The sequence below is a fragment of the Aotus nancymaae genome, unplaced genomic scaffold, assembly GCF_030222135.1.
Source record: "Aotus nancymaae isolate 86718 unplaced genomic scaffold, 86718_ANA_hifiasm-v0.15.2.pri h1tg000041l, whole genome shotgun sequence".
Lineage (NCBI taxonomy): Eukaryota > Metazoa > Chordata > Mammalia > Primates > Aotidae > Aotus > Aotus nancymaae.
This window is the reverse complement of record NW_026988455.1, coordinates 20907647-20928788: the sequence shown is the minus strand read 5'-3', so window position 1 is coordinate 20928788 and position 21142 is coordinate 20907647. Positions and strand designations below refer to the sequence as shown.

Genomic DNA, 21142 nt, shown 5'->3' with positions numbered 1-21142 from the left:
GAAGGTTGCCAGTAGTCAACATGGCGCTTTGCCAAACACGCTCCCTTTTCAGTGGCTTAGGCTGGGCGCCAGTATGGCGGCGCCCATGTAGACACTCTGGCCTGTGGGCGACCATGTTGAGATGATGTAGAGACTGAGGGGCTGAGGGCCGTCCTGAGGAAAGGAAGCAAGTGGAGATGTCTCTCGTCATACTAAGCCAGGACACAATCAAAGCCTGTCTAACCTCATGTGTTTATTCAAAAAAGGATCATAGATCTCAATGTAAAAATATGAAATTTAATGAAAAATTCTTCAGGACCTAGGACTTGATGAATAATTCTTAGACGTGACACCAAAAAGCAGAATCAATTATAATAATTTAGCAATTGGATTTTATCAAAATTTAAGACTTTTGCCCTGCATAAGAGCCTGTTAACATAATGAAAAAACAAGGTAAAAACTGGGAGAAAACTGCAAACCACACCTTATAAACCATATCTGACAAGGAGCTCATGTCTAGAATATTCTTAAAGTTTTCAAAAGTCAACAACAGCAACAACAAAACAATCCAATTAGAAAATGGGCTAAAGGAATGAATAGATATTTCACTGAACAGGATATATTGATAGAAAATGAGAAAATAAAATAACTTTTATCAGAGGGATGATAGTCCTTTTAAATTATCAAGCCCAGGGAGACATTAAAATGAGACAGCAGTCATTTTGAGCTATGTATTCATCTCTTGAAACTGCTTGCTATTGCCACAAGTAGCTATAAAGTAACTTAATAATGTCATACTGGACATGATAACCCACATCCTACACTTAACAATGTAGAGCCAATCACTAATCAATGTTATTTCTATAACCAATGAGAGTTCCTGACAAATAACTTTGTATCCGCTCACTCCTTGTCTCCCTTTTTTGCTTTTAATAAAGGCCATATGAGTTCATATCCAGGGTTTCTTGGGTCTGAGTCTTCTGGGCAGCTGTTGTCACTTTCCTTTGTTGTTGTTGGAGAGACAGGATCTTGTTCTATGGCTCAGGTTGGAAGACTAGAGTGCAGTGGTGCAATCAAAGCTCACTGTAACCTTGATCTCCTAGGATCAAGTGATCCTCTCACCTCAGTTTCCCAATTAGCTAGGACTACAGCATGCACTACCATGCCTGGCTAATTATTTTTGTGTTGTGTTGTAGCGATGGAGGTCTCACTCTGTTGCCCAGGCTGGTCTTGAATTCCTGGCCTCAAGCAATCCTCCTGCCTTGGCCTCCCAAAATGCTGGGATTACAGGTGTGAGCCACAGCCCACACCTCTTACTTTTAGGTAAACAGAAATAAGCACATTAAAAGATCTGGTTCCACTCCCACATGTAAAGAGCCTGGATTCTCTCACACTTATATGAGTCTTACCTCCAGGAGCTCCACCAGGTTGTCTTTGTGAACAGAAGGTAAATTCCTTTGTGCACCTGGCAGGGAGAGAGGGAAAGTAATCATTTGAAATACAACTAGAACATTGGATTCTCTTTAAGAAACACCTGCAATGGAGATGTAATTTAGATTATACACTGCTTTCCCTTTACAATGCCTCACCATCATATCAGCAGGGCTCCAGTATAATAACTGTGGATTATAACTGAGAGAGCAGCAATTGTTCATTTAACAGGCATCTTAAAACAACAATATCAAAATATTCCTACCATTCAGTAGTCCGTTTAATGGGTATGAGGATACCTCAAGTACAATTTTGACTCAAATATTACATCCTTAAAATATTATTTAGCTAAAGCTAACTTAAATTCAAGAAACCATCCCCCTAAACAATATCTTTAGACAATATCCAGAATTAGCTCCCAATGTTGACAGTTCTAGTGCCCCTTGGACATTTTTCTTGACAGCCTAAAGCCAGAAGTTGCAAATAATGCATGTAAACAAAAAATTGACTGAAAAAATTATCCCATCATATGAACTTCAACATTTTGCCAAACATTTAAAGAGACTCGACATACCAAAAACAAACAAACAAAAAACTCTCATAAGAAAATGTTTATCCTTTTTGCCTAAAAGACAAATAATTTTGGTTAACATGGGAGGCACCTTCTACTTCATCTCTCTATTTGGGGCATTAATAATTCTGGCTTTCTTACTGAAGTAAAATATACATAGCAAAACTTACCATTTTAGCCATCTTAAAGTATACGGTTCAGTGGTATTAAGTCTTAACACATTAACGTTGTTGTGAAACCATCACCACCATCTGTGTCCCAGACATTGTTTTTCATCTTCCCAATGGAATTTTTTCACGTTACCAACTGAATCTATGCCTATTAAGCAATAATTCCCCAATCCTTGTATGCCCAGACCTGGTAACCATCATTATACTTTGTCTCTACAATTTGACTACTCTAGGTACCTCACATAAGTAGAATCACAGTATTTCTCTTTCTGTATCTGGCTTATTTTACTCGGTACAGTTTCTTCAAGATTCGTTAATATTGTAGCATGTATCAGAACTTTATTCCTTTCTAAGGCTGAGTACTGTTCCCCAGTATTTATATATCCACTTTTGTTAGTCCATTTGCCATGGATGGATGTTTGGAGTGTTTCTACCTTCTAGTTACTGTGAAGTGCTGCTATAAACATTGATGTGCTAGGAATAGTTTGAGCCCCTGCTTTCAGTTCTTTGGAGGTATATCCCTATCTAGAAGTGGAATTGCTGGATCATATGGTAATTTGATTTTTAAATTTTTGAGGAACTGCCAAACTGTTTTCCACAGCAGCCGCACTATTTTGCATTCCCATCAGCAATGCATAAGTGTTCCAACATCTCCACAACCTCATTAACATTTGTTACTTATTTTTTTGGATAATATACATTAAAATGGATGTGAAATGATATCTTATTGTGGCTTTGAATTAAATTTCCCTAGTGATTAGTGATGTGGAGCATCTTATGCATTTATGTATCTTCTTTGAAGAAATATCTATTCAAATCTTTTGCCCAGTTTTGGATCATCTTGTTTGTATCTTTTGTTGTTGTCAGGTTGTGGCAGTTTTTTATATATTCCCGATATTAATCATGTATATGTATGTATGATCTGCAAATATTTTCTTGCACTCCATGAGTTGCCTTTTCACTCTATTGATGATAGTGTCCTTTGATGCACAAAACACTTTTATTTTGATTAAATCTATCTATTCTCTTATTGGCTGTGCTTTTGGTGTCTTTGATCCAAGAAATCATTGCAAAACCCAAATCACAAAACTTTTCCTTTATGCTTTCTTCTAAGACCTTTATAATTTTAAGTCTTATGTTTAGACCTTTGATCCAGTTTGAGTTAGTTTATGTATATATACTATGTACATATCCACATGCAAAGAGTGAGGCTGGGCTCTTATTTATACTATATATACACATATATACACCATACGTATATATATATAGTATAATATATATTATATATAGTATATATATAAAGTATGTAATATATATGTATATATATAGTGTGTATATATACACGTTTATATATATGTATATATACACACTATATATATACATAGATATAAAGTATACAATATATATGTATATATACACTATATACACATAAATATAAAGTATATTATATATGTGTATATATAGTATATATATAGTGAGGTTGGGCTCTTATTTATACTATATATACACACATATGTATAGTATATATAATACACATATATGTATACTATATATATACACTATACATATATATAAGATACATATATACATATATATACTATACATATGCATACTATACATAGTATATATATGTGTATATATAGTATAATATATATGTATATATATGTGTGTGTATATATATAAATAAGAGCCCAACCTCACTCTTTACATGTGGATACACTGTGCCCATCTTTCCCAATACCATTTGTTGAAAAGATGTCCTTTCCACATAGTCTTGGCACCCTGGTTGAAAATTTGAATATACATACAAGGGTTTATTTCTGGGCTCTCTATTCTATTCTTTTGATCCATATGTCTGTCTTATGTCTGTCTTCCTTTTTTCTTTTCTTTTTTTCTTTTGAGATGGAGTCTCACTCTGTCACCCAGGCTGGAATGCAGTTGCATGATCTTGGCTCACCTCCACCTCCTAGGTTCAAGCGATTCTTCTGCCTCAGCCTCCCAAGTAGCTGAGACTAGAGGCACATGCCACCATGCCCAGCTAACTTTTGTATTTTTAGTAGAGATGGGGTTTCACAATGTTGGCCAGGATGGTCTCGACCTCCTGACCTCGTGCTTAACTCACCTCAGGCTCCCAATCTGTTTGGTTTTTCTATCCATTACTTTATTTTTGTTTTTAGAGATGGGAATCTCGCTATGTGGGCCAGGCTGGACTTGAACTCCTGGCCTCAAGCAGTCCGTCTGCCGCAGTCTCCCAGGTAGTTGAGATGAAAGGCATGAGCCACAAAGTCCAGCTTCTATGCATTATTTTTAATGAATTATTGAAGTCTCTATTACTGTAGAACTATTTCTAACTTTAATTCTGTCAATATTTGCATCACAGTTACGTCTTAATGTTATTACATGCTGGTCTGATGCTCATGGCCAGGCCATTTTGTTTTCATGTTGGACATAATCTCACAGAAGAATATCAACTTCGGAAGGTTAATCTGAGACCATGATAAGTGCAAACGAAAACAAAGGCACTTTATAATGTGTTCTAAGTGCAGATAAAGAACAAGGTCTTGATGCCACTCACAAAATACTTAATCATCATATTGCCCCTGCTTTCTGACAGCATCCGAAGTCCTCACTTTCTGAGACCCTACCAGAAATTAACCAATCGAAGCCCAAATCCTATAATAGTTTCTAACTCCTCCCACTGGGATGACCCACAGTACCCCATTCCATGCTGCAATGTGTAATTATATTTAATTACAAGTGTGCTCCTGGTGGTCTTTAACTGAAGGGCACTGACTGGGTCACTGGTGAAGTTCCCCCTAGGAACTGAGTCAGACCCCATCTTAGGGACCCGCACATGATAGGGGCCTGCTGTAAGACGTGGACCCTCGCGACAGCCGCGGCCCGTCTTGACTGGCCAGGGTTACTGTTCTTGTCCCAACCCTACAGATGAGAAAACCGAGACTCAGGGCAAGCGACCCCGGGTTGGGCACCTGCCGCGGTGGCCACTACTGTGTGCGGAGACCGCTGCGACGCGCGCGCGGGCAAAGTCCACCGGAGCCTTGGCTCCCACCGGCGCCTTCCCCAACCCCTGGTCTTTGTCCCCGCCATCGGCTCCGACTCAATCCCGTCCTCTTCCAGTCTAGTCCTTTTTTCCAGATCTCGATCCCAAATTCCCTTCTGCCGGAATCTGGACCCGAATTCACCCGTTGCTCATTTTCCGCTGCAGCTGAAGAGCATCTCTGAGGTCCCGAAAATAGCCTGCCTGCACGGAGGAGACGCCTCCTCAGTATGGCCGCCCCCAGAGAGGAGCGATGAAGTGCAGGCTACCATGTTGTTCTTGGGCCCGAGCGGCTTCAGGGAACCATGTTTGTATGGTTGGCACTGGCCTCACTGAGCATGTGCAGTCCTGGCCGCGCGGCCTCACAGTTCTGACATCACAGGGCGGTTCCTGAAGTGGACGTAGTTGTAAGGGCGAGTTGTTTTAGACAATGCCTCCGAGATCGGGGAATCTAATCTGGAAATAGATAGTAGGCAAGGTTAGTAACGCTGCCTCTGGATCAGAGAGCTGAGCTATGTGGGGTTAGAGAGGGGCCCTCGGCAGGCAAGTCTCTGGGGAGTGTGGTGAGAATCCTTGTGTCAGATGCTGGGAAGAGGTGGGGTCAGGGCTGGGGTCCGTGGGCCGAGGGGTTGAGGGGATGGTCAGCGTCAGGGATCAGTAGTAGAGATTCTGTGTGCCCTGATCGCCAGTGGAGGTTATAAATACAGAGTATTCATGAGTTTAGTGATGTTATTTGCCTCTCATTATTTAAATAATTCGAAGTTTTCCCCAATAACTAGTCATGAAAATTTCAGAAAATGACAGGTCTTCCGAGTTCGTGATGGGAGTGGGGCAGGAGTTGCTTAGAGCACCTGGAGAGTCCTTGCCAGTTCTTTGGGGATGCAGAGTTCTTTTTTTTTTTTTTTTTTGAGACGGAGTTTCGCTCTTGTTACCCAGGCTGGAGTGCAACGGCGCGATCTCGGCTCACAGCAACCTCCGCCTCCTGGGTTCAGGCAATTCTCCTGCCTCGGCCTCCTGAGTAGCTGGGATTACAGGCACGCGCCACCATGCCCAGCTAATTTTTTGTATTAGTAGAGACGGGATTTCACCATGTTGACCAGGATGGTCTCGATCTCTTGACCTCGTGATCCGCCCGCCTCGGCCTCCCAAAGTGCTGGGATTACAGGCGTGAGCCACCGTGCCTGGCCCGCGGAGTTCTTAAGACTACCCCGAGACTGCCCTTTGACCTCATTGTGGCCCTTTCTAGATTAAATGCTGTTTTCCATGACCTCTGTTCTTCCCATAGGCGAATGGCAGGCATCCAGATCTCCAAGAACAGAGGATTAGAAGAGACTCTGTCACCCACGTCCTCACAGTTAATTACCTTGTCTTTGCCTCCCAGAGGATGAGCCAGGCTGGTGGATGCGAGAGAGGACTTGAGGCTAGGGGACCTCACCATGGGACCCCACAGCACAGTCTTTGGCTCCGACAGACCCTGCCCTACTGGAATCACTATGCCTGGCAGGCCAAGTCCAGGTGCCTGCGCAGCTCCGGAGCTGTGGGGCTCACAGGGGTGTCCTCTCTATGGCTCACTTTCCTCAGCTGTCAAGTGGGGACATCCTGAGGTTGTGGTGAGATGGCAGAAATGGAACTATGGGAGCGGGCAGAGGACAGGGTCCTAACCCTTCAAAGAAGAGCCTCATGAGGGCTGCAGCGGGTGCCCAGTAGACATGTGCAAGGGAGTGGCTCTGGCACTTCTCTGTAGGGAAAAATTGTGGGTCAGAGCTCAGCTCTGCAGGGGAGAAGGCAGGGTCAGTGGGCTGAGGTCTCCTCAAGGCCTCCTTCACCCCTTGTCCTTGCCCCAGCCCCAGCTGGGTGAGGGGCTTTGCTGCTTCCTTGGGCAGCAGCTGGAGCCAGGCCAGGTGTCTCTGTGCAGCTGGAAGGGTCTGATTCCATCTCGCCCTGGTGGGCACTGTCTAACATGGAAGATGCACAGTGTTTAGCATCCCTGAGCCTCCTTTTCCTCAGTGTGAAGTGGGACCAGACATCTAACATGGAGAGCTGTGGCAGAGGCTCAGGTAGCCAGCAGGGGCTCCCTGCACAACAGCTGTGGTGGCACCCCTAGCACGACCCAGCTAGAGCTCACGGGAGCTCACCCGTGCCCTATCTCAGCTGTGCCTCCTCACCTTTGCCCCCATCTCAGGTGTCCCCCACTCACCTGTGCCCCCATCTCAGCTGTCCCTCACTCACCTGTGCCCCCATCTCAGGTGTCCCCCCTTACCTATACCCCCATCTCAGCTGTCCCCCACCCACCTGTGCCCCATCTCAAGTGTCCCCATCATCTGTGCCCCCATCTCAGCTGTCCCTCACTCACCCATGCCCCCATCTCAGGTGTCCCCCTCACCTGTGCCCCCATCTCAGCTGTGTCTCTCCCATCACCTGTGTCCCCCCTACCAGTGTGCCCCCCAACCTGTGACCATTCTCCTATCTCTGGCTTCCACTCCTGCCCACTCACACCCCCAGGTAGGTGCCCCACATGTCTTCCCAGGTGTATCCACATGGATATTAGAGGGGTGAGGATCATGCAGTGAGCACCCCCATCACTGGTCCCTAAAGTCCCCCACTCTCTCCCAGTGCAAACAGCACCCCCGCCCCAGTGGCCTTTGCAAGGTCCCCACTGGCACCACGCTGAGTGCCCTGCACCCACCCTCCCCATCTCTGCACCTGGCTGTCTTCACCTGCCATCCGCCCATCCCCTGGCAGGACAGCGGAAGCAGAACTGCTCTCCAGGCGAGGTGTGTGCCCAGTGCGATTCCATCACCCTTGTCCCCAACCCTTTATCAGCTGGCCCACCTTGCAGGGGGATCCCGCTGAGGGGCTGGGGAGAGAGCACCGAGGCTGCGCCCACTGCTGGCGGCCAGCGTTTATTTATGCAGATAAGCACTGTGTGCCACCAGCATCAGGAACCGCCATAAATCTCATGCGCCTGCCACCCAGTGGCTGGGGCAAGTCCCAGCAGTTTCTGAGCTTGATTATTCAGGAACCATGAGTCCAGCCAGGACAGGGCAGGCCCACCTCCCGGGGGCTGCAGGCAGAACCTCAGGAGAGGGCAGAGAAGGGAGGTGGGAAGTGAGTCATGATTCAGCTCACACGGTGTAGACAGGCTGGGCAGAGCCAGGGGTGGACCCCACTGAACACCAGCAGGGTGTGGTGGTCCCTGGCAGTGCCCGTGCTGCCACCTTCTGCCTTCAAGGCCAGCATCACCACACGGCCCATTATTTGGCAGTCAGCCCCTGCTCCGGGCCACACTGCTAGCGCTGGAGGCCAGGCTCTTGGCCAAGGCTTGCTGGGTGACCCTTGGCTGGTGGCTGCCCCTCTCTGGCCTCAGTTTCCTTCCCTCCAAAGCCAAGTGTCCTGAGCTCTGGGCTGTTGGCCCACCCTCAGCAGTCCAGGTGCTCTTCATGTGACCTCCGATGCCACCTTCCAGGACAGCACAGGCCCAATGTGGTGGTGCGCAGGGCAGTGGGAGGCTCAGCTCATGGAGCAGCTGTGCCCATAGGGACCTGAGGTTGCAGGGCCCCCGGGCTGTCCTGGGCCATGTCTCCATGGGCAGCAGTGCTCAGCATCTCCAGCCACCGCTGCTGCAGCTCTGCAGAGGGGGCACTCAGATACCAGGATTGCTTGGCCCACTGCAGCTTCCACACATGCCCTGAGTCCAGGGAGTCCAGGCACTTCTCAGGGTCCGGAATACTCAGTTTGCAGCCGGGGAGAGGGATGGTGAGGGGCAGCTGGCCATCCTGCAGCAGAGAAGCAGACAGTCAGCAGGGCCTCAGCTTCCTGGCCTCAGGCTCACCCCAGTGACTCAGGCCCCTCCCAGGAAGCCACTCCCAGACCTTTGCAGTGCAAGGCAGGTGCTGAGCCCAAGAGGCCTGGTGGCTGTGCCTGCACTGCCCTTTGTTAACAGGAGAATGGTTGGTGGGGGACCCACTGGTTCTCCCCGAGGGAGGATATGGGGAGGGGGGTGCCTTGCCTGCCTCAACAGACCCCCAGGCCCCATCAGCTCCTTGGGCTGTCTGGCCCCTGGGGAGGTGAGGCGGGACAGGCCAGCCCCTGTGACAGAGCAGCAACTGGGGCTCCAAGGGGCCAGGCCAGGGCTGTGTGAGTTCCTAAGTCTCACCTGACAGGTTCTATGGCTTCTGGCCACCCTCTGTGCGCCCCTGGCCTGCCCCTCCTTGCACCCTGGCTGGCTCTGGGGTCCACCCAAGTGTCAGTACGTTCTGTCTCCTGTGATTGGAAAGCAGAGGGGCCCCTGGGCTGCTGGGGAAACTGAGGCCCCAGGTAACACTGCTCAAGCAAGTAGGCCCCAGCTGGTGGTGCAGGTCTGCTGGCTGTGGGTACCTCAGGCCTGAGGCTCTGGGCTGCTGGCCTGAGGGCCTAGGGGGTGGGGACACCTACCTGGCTGCCTCCCTGCAGGTGCAGCACCTGGGGATTGGACGTGGGGATGGTGGCCCACACCTCACTCCAGGCCTCACCGCTCTCTGACAGCTGCAGGGGGCCACAGAGCAGGCTGGGCTGGGGGTCTGCAGTGGGCGTCTTCTGGGGACACAGACACACAGGTTAGACACAGTCTGGCCTGCAGTGGTCACGCCCTGCTCTGAGGAGGCTGGGGCAGGGCTAGGACCACTGCTTGGGAGGAGCTGGCTGTGAAGAAATGGCCGAGACCTGCACGGGGACTGGGACCAGCCTCATCCAGCTTCCAAGGGTCACAAAGCCTGTGGGACATAGGTGTGTGTGGTATCAGGTGGGGTTTGCAGGCTGGGCCCTCTACAGGAGGGCGTTCATATGCTGGGTCAGGACACCATCAAAACCACAGGAAAACCCAACAGCAAGGACCTGAGGGTGGGTCATGCGACAGGGACTTCAAGCACTTCAGTCTACACACACCATATATGTGCACGTGCATGCACACCACACACACACACCACACACACACCACACACACACACCACACACACACCACACACACACACCACACACACACCACACACACACACCACACACACACCACACACACCACACACACACACCACACACACACCACACACACACACCACACACACACCACACACACACCACACACACACCACACACACACACCACACACACACCACACACACACACCACACACACACACCACACACACCACACACACACCACACACACAGGCCCTTCCTCTCTCGTGCTGCTGTTGAAGCTATTGTGCAGCTGAGGCTCCTGAACCATTTGGACGTGGCTTTGACACCCCCTGCCGGAGCTGGATCCCTCAGACCTGGGTCCCTTCGAGGCCAGAGTCCACCTTGCCCAGCTCTGGAGGCACGTGCAGCAAGGACCTGGGGCTCTCAGAACACACCTCGGTATTTACATTTCAGGCATGAGGGAGCCCCGTGGCAGTGCAAGGTCCTTCATCATCGAGATCACTCAGTGGTCAATTGTAATTGACTTACATCCTTGACTTCTTAAGCCAAGGACCCAGGTCAGGGCTCCAACCACAGCTGTAAGTCAGAGCAGCTGGGACCCTGAAAACACACAGACTCCCCAATCACCCCCACTGAGCCTCTAGGCAGGAAATCAATGAACCCGCAGAGTGGAGAGAAAGGGTGATGTGCTATTCTGGAAACTCCCATTTTCTTTTTCAGTTTTCCAGCAACCTGCCAAAATAGACTGTGTTCTTGAGGAAGGAAGGAAGGCAGAAAAGGCAGCAGCAACCCTCAGAAAGAGGAGTGGAGGAGGAAAAGAAGAGAAGGGGGAGGAGTGCGGGTGAGAAGACGATGGGGAGGAGGAGGGAGGGGAAGGAGGAGAAGGAAGGGGATGAGGAAAAAATGGGGAGAGGAAGGAGAAGGAGCAAGAGGGGGAAGAGGGAGGAGGAGGAAGGAGAAGGAGGAGAAGGGGAGGAGGAGGGAAAGGGAGGAGGAGGGAGAAGGGGGAGGAGGAGGGAGAGAGGAGGAGGAGGGAGAGAAGAAGGAGGGGAGGAAGAGGAGGGGCGCCTGCCTCCAGGGCCCTGCTCACCCTTTGAAGCTGGAGGTGAGTCAGGCCAAGAGGAGGGCAGAGTTTCCCCTCAGGTGGGCCTCAAAGCCTGGACTTGAGGGCAGCTCTAATCCATGCCCTCCAACCAGGTGACCAGGAATGACACTTGTTCCCATCTAACTCCTGGGTGCAAGTGGCTGGTCCTGAGAAGCCAGTGTGCACACACGGGATCTTTGGAGTTCACCTGTGGCCACTCTGCACTGTTCCCAACCTGGGGGCCCCATTGAGACACACCCACATCTGTCCTGGTCCCAGGGACACTCTGGGAGCAGAGGCAGCTGGAGCTGCTGGGGCACAGAAGCAGGTGTCTGGAGGCTCTGCCGCGCTGCCAGGAGGGGAGCAGGAGCTGGGAGCACTCACCTCTGTGCTCTGCTTGGGCTCGGCCAGAGCCTCGGGGCTGGGGCTCTCAGGGGCCACTGGCTGCGTCAGGAAACACTCTCTGCAGACGCGGCTCTGCCGGCTGTTCTCGGCCTTGAACTCGGAGCATTTCCCACAGATGACCTGCCAAACAGATGGCACCTGTAACCCCAGCACCCTGGACAGAGGACTATCCAGGAAGAGGCCAGAGGAGAGGTGGAGTGGGCAGGAGGAGGAGACTTAACACAGTGCCTGGAGGGGAATGGGCTTCTCCCTGTCTGAGGGCAGAGAGCAAGGCTGGCCCTGCCGGGCATCCGGTACTCGCCCTCCTGGCCTAGAGGGTCCAGAGTCCAGGAGTCTGTGTGCATGGGAGGAAGAATGGGAGAAGCCACCAAGCACATGGGAAGACACCCTATCTCTGGTCATCAGGGAAATGCAAATCATAACCAGAAACCACCTGTCACCCCTGAGCATGGCTATTTCCCAAACGAACAACGACAACGAGAAGAAAACAGTCTTGGCATAGATGTGGAGAAGTTGGAATCCTTGCGCTGTTGGTAGGAAGTATCTGGTGCAGCCTCTGCTGGAAGCAGTATGGCAGTTCCTCAAAATGTTTAAACACAGCGTTACCATAGGATACAACAGTTACACTCTGGGTATGTACCCAAAACAACTGAAAGGAGACTCTGAAGGGATGTTTGTCCATTCATGTCCATAGCAGCATTATTCACAACAGCCCAAAGCTGGAGGCAACCCGTGTCCATCCACAGATGAATGGATGAGGAAGTCGTCGTGGTCTATCTGTACAGTGGAATGTGACTGAGATGCACAGGGTAGCATGGGAATTTAGCCAAGGAGTGCTCCTCAGTGACTTTTCCAGAGCTCTTCCTGCCTTGGACACTCCCAGCAGACCCCCGTGGCCCCCTCCTCTGGCCCCTCCGATTGCATCCCATTGGTGTTCCTCTCTCTGCCTCAGTCTCCCTCCCTCTGCTGGACCCTTTTCCCAGCACACAGAGGCTCCTGCTGTCTCAGGGCCACCCACACCCACTTGTGCATCTGCTTCCCCTGTTCCCTCCTGCCCCGCATACTGAATGTTGCAGAGGACTTGGAGGTCTTTGTTCAAACCTTGGGAAATTCTAGCTTGAACCTAACCATGCAGGCACTGGCTGCTAAAGGACAGTGGTGCTCAAACACTGAGGCTCATATCGAAGGCTTCAGGAGCCACAGCAAAGGGGAGAGTGCTCTCTTTAAGTAGACGGAAGGCACCCTCTTCTGGAGTCCTACTTTTATGGGAATTTTATTTTTGGAATTTTTCTTTTCTCTATCACTTCCTCTGTGAGGAAGCAGGAATACTGGGCAAACCAAGGCAATGAAAACCAAGCTAAGCACCAGTAGGCTGACACAGAGATGCAGTGACGTCACTGAGGGTGCCACGCCACCTCTGCTGTGAGGGGAAGTCCAGGTTGGCCATGAGGACATTCACTCCAAGGAAGGTTAACAGAAGCCACAGCTTCTGATCCTGAGTAGTCACGAAGCCTGAAGCCTGGAGCAGGGTTCTGTACATGTATTCTGAGGATGGCTCTTAAAGCAACAGATTCCCATCAGGTCTGATGGGGAAACCAGGTTTGAGTTAAATCCCTCAATTCTAAAGCACAGTATGGGCCCCAAAATAAGAATTCTTTTTTTTTTTTTTTTTTTTTTTTGAGACAGAGTCTTGATCTGTCGTCAGGCTGAAGTGCAGTAGCACAATCTTGGCTCACTGCAATCTCCACCTCCCATGTTCGAGCAATTCTCCTGCCTCAGCCTCCCGAGTAGCTGGGATTACAGGCGCACACCACCACACCCAGCTAATTTTTTGTATTTTTAGTAGAGATGGGGTTTCACCATGTTGGCCAGGATGGTCTTGAATTCCTGACCTCATGATCTGCCCGCCTCGGCCTCCCAAAGTGCTGGGGTTACAGGCATGAGCCACCACGCCTGGCTGAGAATTCTTTAACAGGTACAGATCACATTTTCCACTTGCCTGCCCATCCATTCATCCATCCATCATCCATCCATCCATCCATCATCCATTCATCCACCCACCCACCCATCCATCCATCCACCCATTCATTATCCAGTTATCTATTCATCTATCCATCCACCCATTCATCTATCCATCCTCCACCATTTATCCTTCATCCACTCATCCATCCATACTTCTGTATGCCATCAAACTATTCATCTATTCATGCATCCATCCATTCTGCAGTCATCCCTCTATAATTCCTATGTATCCACTTCCATTCATACTTCCATATGCCATTTAACTACCCACCTATCCATTCATCCATCCATCTCCTCATCCATTCACTCATCCATCCATCCATCTCCCCATCCATCCATATCCTCATCCATCCATCCATCCATCTCCCCATCCATCCATCCATCTCCCCATCCATCCATCCATCTCATCCATCCATCCATCCATCTCCCCATCCAACCATCCATCTCCTCATCCATTCACTCATCATCCATCCATCCATCTCCTCATCCATCCATCCATCTCCCCATCCATCCATCTCCTCATCCATCCATCCATCTCCTCATCCATCCATCCATCCATCCATCCATCTCCCCATCCAACCATCCATCTCCTCATCCATTCACTCATCATCCATCCATCCATCTCCTCATCCATCCATCCATCTCCCCATCCATCCATCTCCTCATCCATCCATCCATCTCCTCATCCATCCATCCATCCATCCATCCATCTCCCCATCCATCCATCCATCTATCTTCTCATCCATTCATCCACTCTCCACTCATCCACCCATCTATCCATCTCCCCATCCATCTATCCATCCATCCATCTCATCCATTCATCCACTCCCCACCCATCCATCCATCTATCCATCTCCCCATCCATCCATCCATCCATCCATTTCCCCATCCATCCATCCATCTGTACATCCATCTACCTATCCACTCACCCACCTCTCCATCCACTCATCCATCCTTCTACCCACCCATCCATCCATCATCCATCCTTCCAAGACTCATCCACTTATTCCTCTCCTCTTGCTGCTCCCCACCATGTCACAAAGGTGTGACAAGTAACACCAACCACTCCAGGCACAGGTTGCTGGCACCCTTTGGAAAAATACCTCCAAAGCATTCTGTGCTGAGATCCACTTGCTAACACAGATTCAACTTTAATCTCAACCTAAAGATATTTAAATTATCAGTTATTTCCTCAGGGATACCTTTACATTCAATATTAAGCATTGAATTTTCTCCATTCGCAGAAGGAAGGGCTTTGGAGTGAGGAGAATGGAGATGTGTGCACTTGGGGCACCAGTCAGAGGCATTGCCTCATCACATGGACCCAGCAGGCCTTCAGCACCACTGGAGTGCTGGGGCAGAGGTCAGCAGTAGGAGCTCCCAGCACAGCCACACTTCACCCGCCTCCAATACTCCTTGCAAGGAATGAGGAGTATCATCTCCTTGTTCTCAAGGTCACCCAGCTAGAGGTTCTGTGGTTCCAAATCTAGCACTTTTTCAATGACAGTGAGTGTTTGTTAAGCACCAGAACTGACCAGAGAAAAGTGATTAGATTCTACTTTGGACAGGACAATTTTGCACTCAAGGGCATCTATGTCCATAGCCAGGATCTGGAAGCCCTTCTGCAGGGCTGGTGTGCTGCTGGTGAGGACTCAGCTGCTCTATCAGAGCAGGGTGGCCCCCTGTCCCTGTTCCTCTCTCCCAGGACTCACCGCCCCGCACAGCTTGCAGTGATGCCTCCTCTTGGTGATGGAGTTGAAGGTCTCACCGCAGCTCTTACAGCCCTGCTTCTCCTTGTCACGCCTGGTCTTACAGGATAGTTTTCTGGGCTCGAGCTACAAGGAGGCAAATAGGTGTCATCAGCTTCCGAGTCATGTGTGCACCTTGCCCCATACAGTGGTGGAGGGGCAGCTCTCGTGGCTGTAAAAGCAACACAGGCTCGAGGCAAAAAGTGAAACATGCAGAAGGGAATGAAGTGAAGAGCCAAGTCTGCTGCGTCTCTTCCCCGCCTCAGCTCCCAGTGTCTGCCCATGCCCACTACACCAAGTAAAGATTGCAAGCGGATCAAGATCTTCATGTTTGGAACAACTTGGCCAATGACTGTTTCTGGTGCATCTGAAAAACTACTGAAAGGAGCCACAGCTGGGGGAACACAGCGCTGACTAGGACAGGCGGGAGGCAGCACAGCCACAGCCTTCAGCTCTGGGAGGGGGCATCCCTGCCTGCAACCCAGACCATGTGGCCACGCACTTGCTCTGTGCCGGGCACAGGGGGCACATACTCTCTCAGCACGTCACATGGATGAATATAGGTGTGCACCCACATGCCTGCGTGTGCAGACAGCACGGCAACATCTATGGGGAGGCCAGGTGCGGTGGCTTATGCCTGCAATCCCGGCACTCTGGGAGGCTGAGGCAGGTGGATCACTTGAGGTCAGGCATAGACCAGCATGGCCAACATAGTGAAACCCCGTCTCTACTAAAAATACAAAAATTAGCCAGGCATGGTGGCACATGCCTGTAATCCCAGCTACTTGGGAGGCTGAGGCAGGAGAATCGCTTGAACCCTGGAGGCGGAGGTTGCAGTGAGCCGAGATTGCCCTATTGCACTCCAGCCTGGCAAAAGAGGAGACTCCATCTCAAAAAAAAAAAGGAAGAAAACAAAGAAAACTACCTAGAATAAGCTTACCATTAGTATGGCTGAGCAGAATAAATAAAAAGAGGTCTGGATGTACTTTAAAATATTACAGAGAGCAGAAGCGTGTGTGTGTGGCAGGGCTGGGGGCCAAGGGTTCACAAGAACAGCACCAGGCTGAGGTTTCTGGAGCTGAGGAGGGAGGCTCACTGCAGTTATCCCCACTTGTGTGGGTCCAAAACCGCCATAGGAAAATGCTAAACAACATACGCTAAAAATATGTTTGACATCAACTCTTCATGTTTAAGGAGAAAGAGAGCCAGGCATGGTGGCTCGCACCTATAATCCCAGCACTTTGGGAGGCTGAGGCGGGAGGGTTGAGGGCAGGAGCTTGAGACCAATCTGGGCAACATAATGAGACCATATCTGTACAAAAATTCAAAAAATTAGCCGATGTGATGGCACGTGCCTGTAGTCCCAGATATTTCAGGGCCTAGGTAGGAGGATTGCTTGAGCCAAGGAGGTTGAAGTTGTAGTGAGTTGTGACCCCCACCACTGCACTCCAGCCTGGGCAACACAGCAAGATCCCAACTCAAAAACTAATAATAATAAAAAAGAAAAAGGCGAACTGAACTGGTTGAGGGTGAGGGAGCAAGGAAGGGGTGGCTCAGATTGGGCATAAGCATTGGAGGCTGGGATGGGCTGAACTGTGTCCCCACCCAAATTCACATGTTGAAAATGTAATTCCCAAAATCTCTGAATGTGACTGTATTTGGAGACAGGGCGTTTAAAGAGACATTAAGTTAAAATGAGGTCTTAGGCTGGGCCGATTCACTCTTACTGGTGTCTTTATAAGAGGAGATGAGGACACGGAGACAGAGGGAAGACCGTGTGTGGACACAGGGAGGCAACTGCCATCTCCAAGCCAAGGAGAGGCTTCAGGAGAAACCAACCCTGCCCACACCCTGATCTCAAACTTCAGCCTCCAGGTAGTATTTTGTCCTGGAAGCCCCAACAAACTGATACCAGTGCCCCCATGCAAATTCTGGCCAGCACTTCCAGCTGTGTGGCTTGGTCTGTGGTCTCCCTTCAGTGGCCCACCTGCAGGTCCCACCAGCACCCGGTCTTCTTGGCACAGGAGCCCAAGGGCAGGGCTGGCTCCTTTGAGGGTGACAGGGATGCTCACTTCCTGTGCCGCAGCCCCCAGCACCTCTGTTGAATGGGCCTTGCTCCAAAGACACAGGTGTGAGGCGGCCTGGGCTCCCTCTGCAGTTTCTCTCATGCTTAAGACCACAGTGGGGCTCCAAGCACACTGGGTGGGGAATGGGCATCACAGACCTCACAGCAAAAAACTGTTCTCCAGGTAAGCACACGGAGAGGCTGGAAAGTGGGAGAGATGGATGGAATGGTGGTCCCAATGTGCACCTCAGCCCAGAACTGCCTGCTCTTGGGGACCCCAGAAGGCAGACCCCTGCCACAGCACCCAGGGGTGGCACTGCATGGCAGCTGAGAATAGCACAGGATGTGCCCATGGGTCAGGGGGCAGCTAGGGCTGGAGGAGTGAAGAACAGCCATGTGGGATGGCAGGTTGCCTCGGGGCTGGGTGCACAGTCAGAGCTTGACCTCTGAGGACCAAGGGGGACCACGTCCCAGTGAAAGGACAGAGGACAATTCTGGAAGCAGCAAGTGTGGCCCACAGCTGGGGCAGCGCTGGGAGTCCCACTGGCTTCCTTTATCTGGCAAATCTTCCCAGCTACGGAGCTGAGCTGAGCACTCGGGGTGGGTCCTGGCCCTGCACCAGCTCCCACGGAGCTGAGGCCCGCGGCCCACCAAGGTCAACCCTCCAGCTCCCATGATAAAGGTGCAGCTGAATTTGTAGGCATGACCCAGTGGCTGAGGGGCAAGAGGCCCACCTGAGTAGCCAGGGACGGTCTCTCGGCCATGGCCATGCACACACCCCTGTGTGGACAAAGCCACCATGCAGGTTGACCCAAAGAAGGGAGCTCAGGTTTTCGTTGTGGATGTCGGGATATCAGAAAAGCTGGGCCCAAGTCTCTCCAGGAAGATGGAGAACTGTGGCTTTCTCAGTTTCTGACCAAGGGACTTAATCCTCCTAAGTGCCCAAAACACCAGCGTTTACCCAGAGAGTGGTCTCCATCAAGGGCCAATGGAGCTGTCCCTTCCAGGAACTGGGAGCACAGCTGAGTCACACAGAATTAGAGCCCAGTCAGGGGCCCTGATGAAACCGAGTCAGTTTCATCAGATGCTAGAAATGACCCAGCAGGGGGCGCTGGCTGTAGGGCGCAGGCACTACCTGGGGCCGTTCCAACAGGAGGAAGGTGGGTGGCTGGGCTGATGCCTCTGCTCCTTGCTGACTGCCCTGCCCTGGAGCCCGAGGGTGGACACAGGGCAGGGCCTCATCCCAGGAGGGGCAGCTCCAGCATTGTGGGGAGGGGCAGTGCCTGAGAAGAGCCCCTGGCACTGCCCCATCAAGGGTGCCCTTAGATGCCTCGCTGGTACCTTGGAGGGGTCCAGGTGTCACCCACAGTGGATCTGAGGCCCTAAGAGACCTTTTGGATGATAACATTTTGTGTTTCTGTTAAGAGCAACTCAATGCTTGAATTCTGCAAGGCCCCTTGCAAAACTTCCTGGCTTGGGTATAGCTTCTCTTAGGAAAGGGGCTTACAGGAAATAGACTGAAGAAATTGGGGCTCAGGAAGTAAGTTTAAGTTTGATATACTGTAGCCAAAATCACTGTTGCTGATGTGAGAATTGACTTGCTTTTGAGTGCTTTGTCAAATGCACAGAGTTCATGTCCTCCATCACGCCACATTCGCCCCGTGCAGCTCGACACAGACACGGAGCTCAACAGCTCCCACCATGGTCTCAACTCTGCTGCTTTTGCTCACAGGAGGACACAGTGAGGAACACAGGGCAGCCAGGCCACATCCACTGGGGGCCCTGTGCCGGAGCCGCGCTTTTGTTGTTGGTGGTCTGTCGTGGGCTCTGCCCTGGCTCAGTGTGGGTAAAGGGACAGAGACAAGAGACTGGAACTGGAATTGTGACCCGGAGTGCCAGGCTTCCCCGGGCTGCTGCAGAACCTGGGGAGGCTGAGGAAGTAAAGGGAGTGGGGCAGGCGGCACTGTCCACCCAGCTGGGTGCACCCATTGAGGCACAGCGGGTCTGCTGGCCACGGCCTGGTCCGGCAGGCGCTGAGCCCCTGTTACCTTCTCTCCTGTGAAGGAGGCGGGCAGCCAATAGGGGCAGTGCCTGTGTGGCTGGCAGCACCTAGCAGCTTCTCTGATCTCTCTGCCCAGAGCCAAGTGAGGCTGGAGAGGAGGTACCGGCTCAAAGCCCTGCTCCAAGGCCACCTCCAAGCTGTGTCTTTCCACAGGTGACAATATTTTAAACCATGGCCTTGCAGGTTCTTCCAGCTAGAACATTCTCCTGTCTAAGCACCAAGCCAGGATTAGCCTTCCTGGGACCCTGTCCCACACTCAGATGCCCCTGAGAAGAGTGGATCCCTCAGCCAGGCCTGGGATCCTGCCATTCCTACAACTAGCCCAGGTCCTGCCCACCTAGGGCCTCCCTCAGCACGTGGCCTCCACCCACTTCTGCTTCCCTGCCTCCCCCAGGCACTGAAGTTGTCTCTCCAGGGCCTGTGGGCTCACATCCGGGACAGATGCACTCACAAAGGATGGGTGGCTCTCACTGAGCCTTGATGCCTCTGCAGCGGGACTGTGATCATGGATGCCTCCCTAGGCCTGGCCCAGGGCCCAGGGCTGGACATGGAGGGTCATCGGGCAGAGGCCAGCCCAGTTCACTCCTTACGTGAGCTGTGTGGGTGGGAGGCAGCGCTCTGTGCCAGGGCATCACCATGGAGACTGTCGGGTACGCCTGCCCTGGCTGTGGGATGCGGGGCTGATCAGGCCGTGCCTCACAGATGGGTGTGGGCTGTCCTGTCCCCACTGGGGCCCTTCGATTGTGCCTGCTGTGGGCAGCTCATGCTTCTGTGGCTGCACTCAGACTCTGAGTACACGTTGCTTTTCATAACTTTCCTAAATGCTCCAGAAAGGGGACTGAAGAGCTCTGTGGGTCTGGGGCGCAGCCAGCCTCACACTTACAGTTTGGCAATACAAGAAGTTGCTAATGGGCAGATTCCCGTCATTGAGACATTTTTATCAGGGGCCCCTGAGGCAGGCTATGGGGCTTCATAGACTTGGACAGAGCAAATAGGAGGTGTCAAGGCCCTGAGGCCTGGCAGGGCAAGGGGAGCCCAGGGCATCTCAGGGGAGGATGGCCAGAAAGCCAGGTGAGGTCAGACAGAAGAAGAGATGAGGGAGAGGAGATTCTCTCCTAGGCAGCCAGGGGACCACTTCGCCCAGGATGCCTGCCCCGTGTCAGATTTCTCATTTCAGTGTTAATAAGACGTCCTGGCTGGGCGTGTTGGCTCATGCTTGTAATCCCAGCACTTTGGGAGGCTGAGGCGGGCGGATCACCTGAGGTCGGGAGTTCAAGACCAGCCTGACCAACATGGAGAAACTTCGTTTCTACTAAAAATACAAAAAAAAATTAGCCAGGCATGGTAGCACATGCCTATAATCCCAGATACTCGGGAGGCTGAGGTAGGAGATCACTTGAACCTAGGAGGCAGAAATTGTGGTGAGCTGAGATCGTGCTACTGTACTCCAACCTGCGCAACAAGAGTGAGATTCCACCTCAAATAATAATAATATGTCCCTTCAGGGTGCCTGTCTGCTCTGCAGAGGCCAGGTTGCTGTGCTTCATGAATCCGGGGTCTCTCATCTTGCCCGTTGGGATGTATTTGGAAGT

At 51.2% G+C, this 21142-nt stretch overlaps 1 protein-coding gene across 4 annotated transcripts in view; it reads right to left on the bottom strand.

Annotated features, from left to right (window-relative positions):
• Window positions 1-8093: 8093 nt before the first annotated feature.
• FGD3 (FYVE, RhoGEF and PH domain containing 3) overlaps window positions 8094-21142 on the bottom strand; it is a 61863-nt gene continuing 48814 nt past the window's right edge. For 2 of the 4 annotated variants that reach the window (XM_064361565.1, XM_064361564.1), the window contains 4 exons: window positions 15388-15510; window positions 11633-11773; window positions 9644-9781; window positions 8094-8985 (listed from right to left, as the gene is read on the bottom strand). In XM_064361565.1, the coding sequence (XP_064217635.1) occupies window positions 8725-8985; window positions 9644-9781; window positions 11633-11773; window positions 15388-15510 (663 nt within the window). In that variant the 3' untranslated portion in view covers window positions 8094-8724. Of the gene's footprint in view, window positions 8986-9643; window positions 9785-11632; window positions 11774-15387; window positions 15511-21142 lie in introns of all 4 variants that reach the window. The other 2 variants (XM_021674252.2, XM_064361563.1) reach the window with 1 other exon arrangement.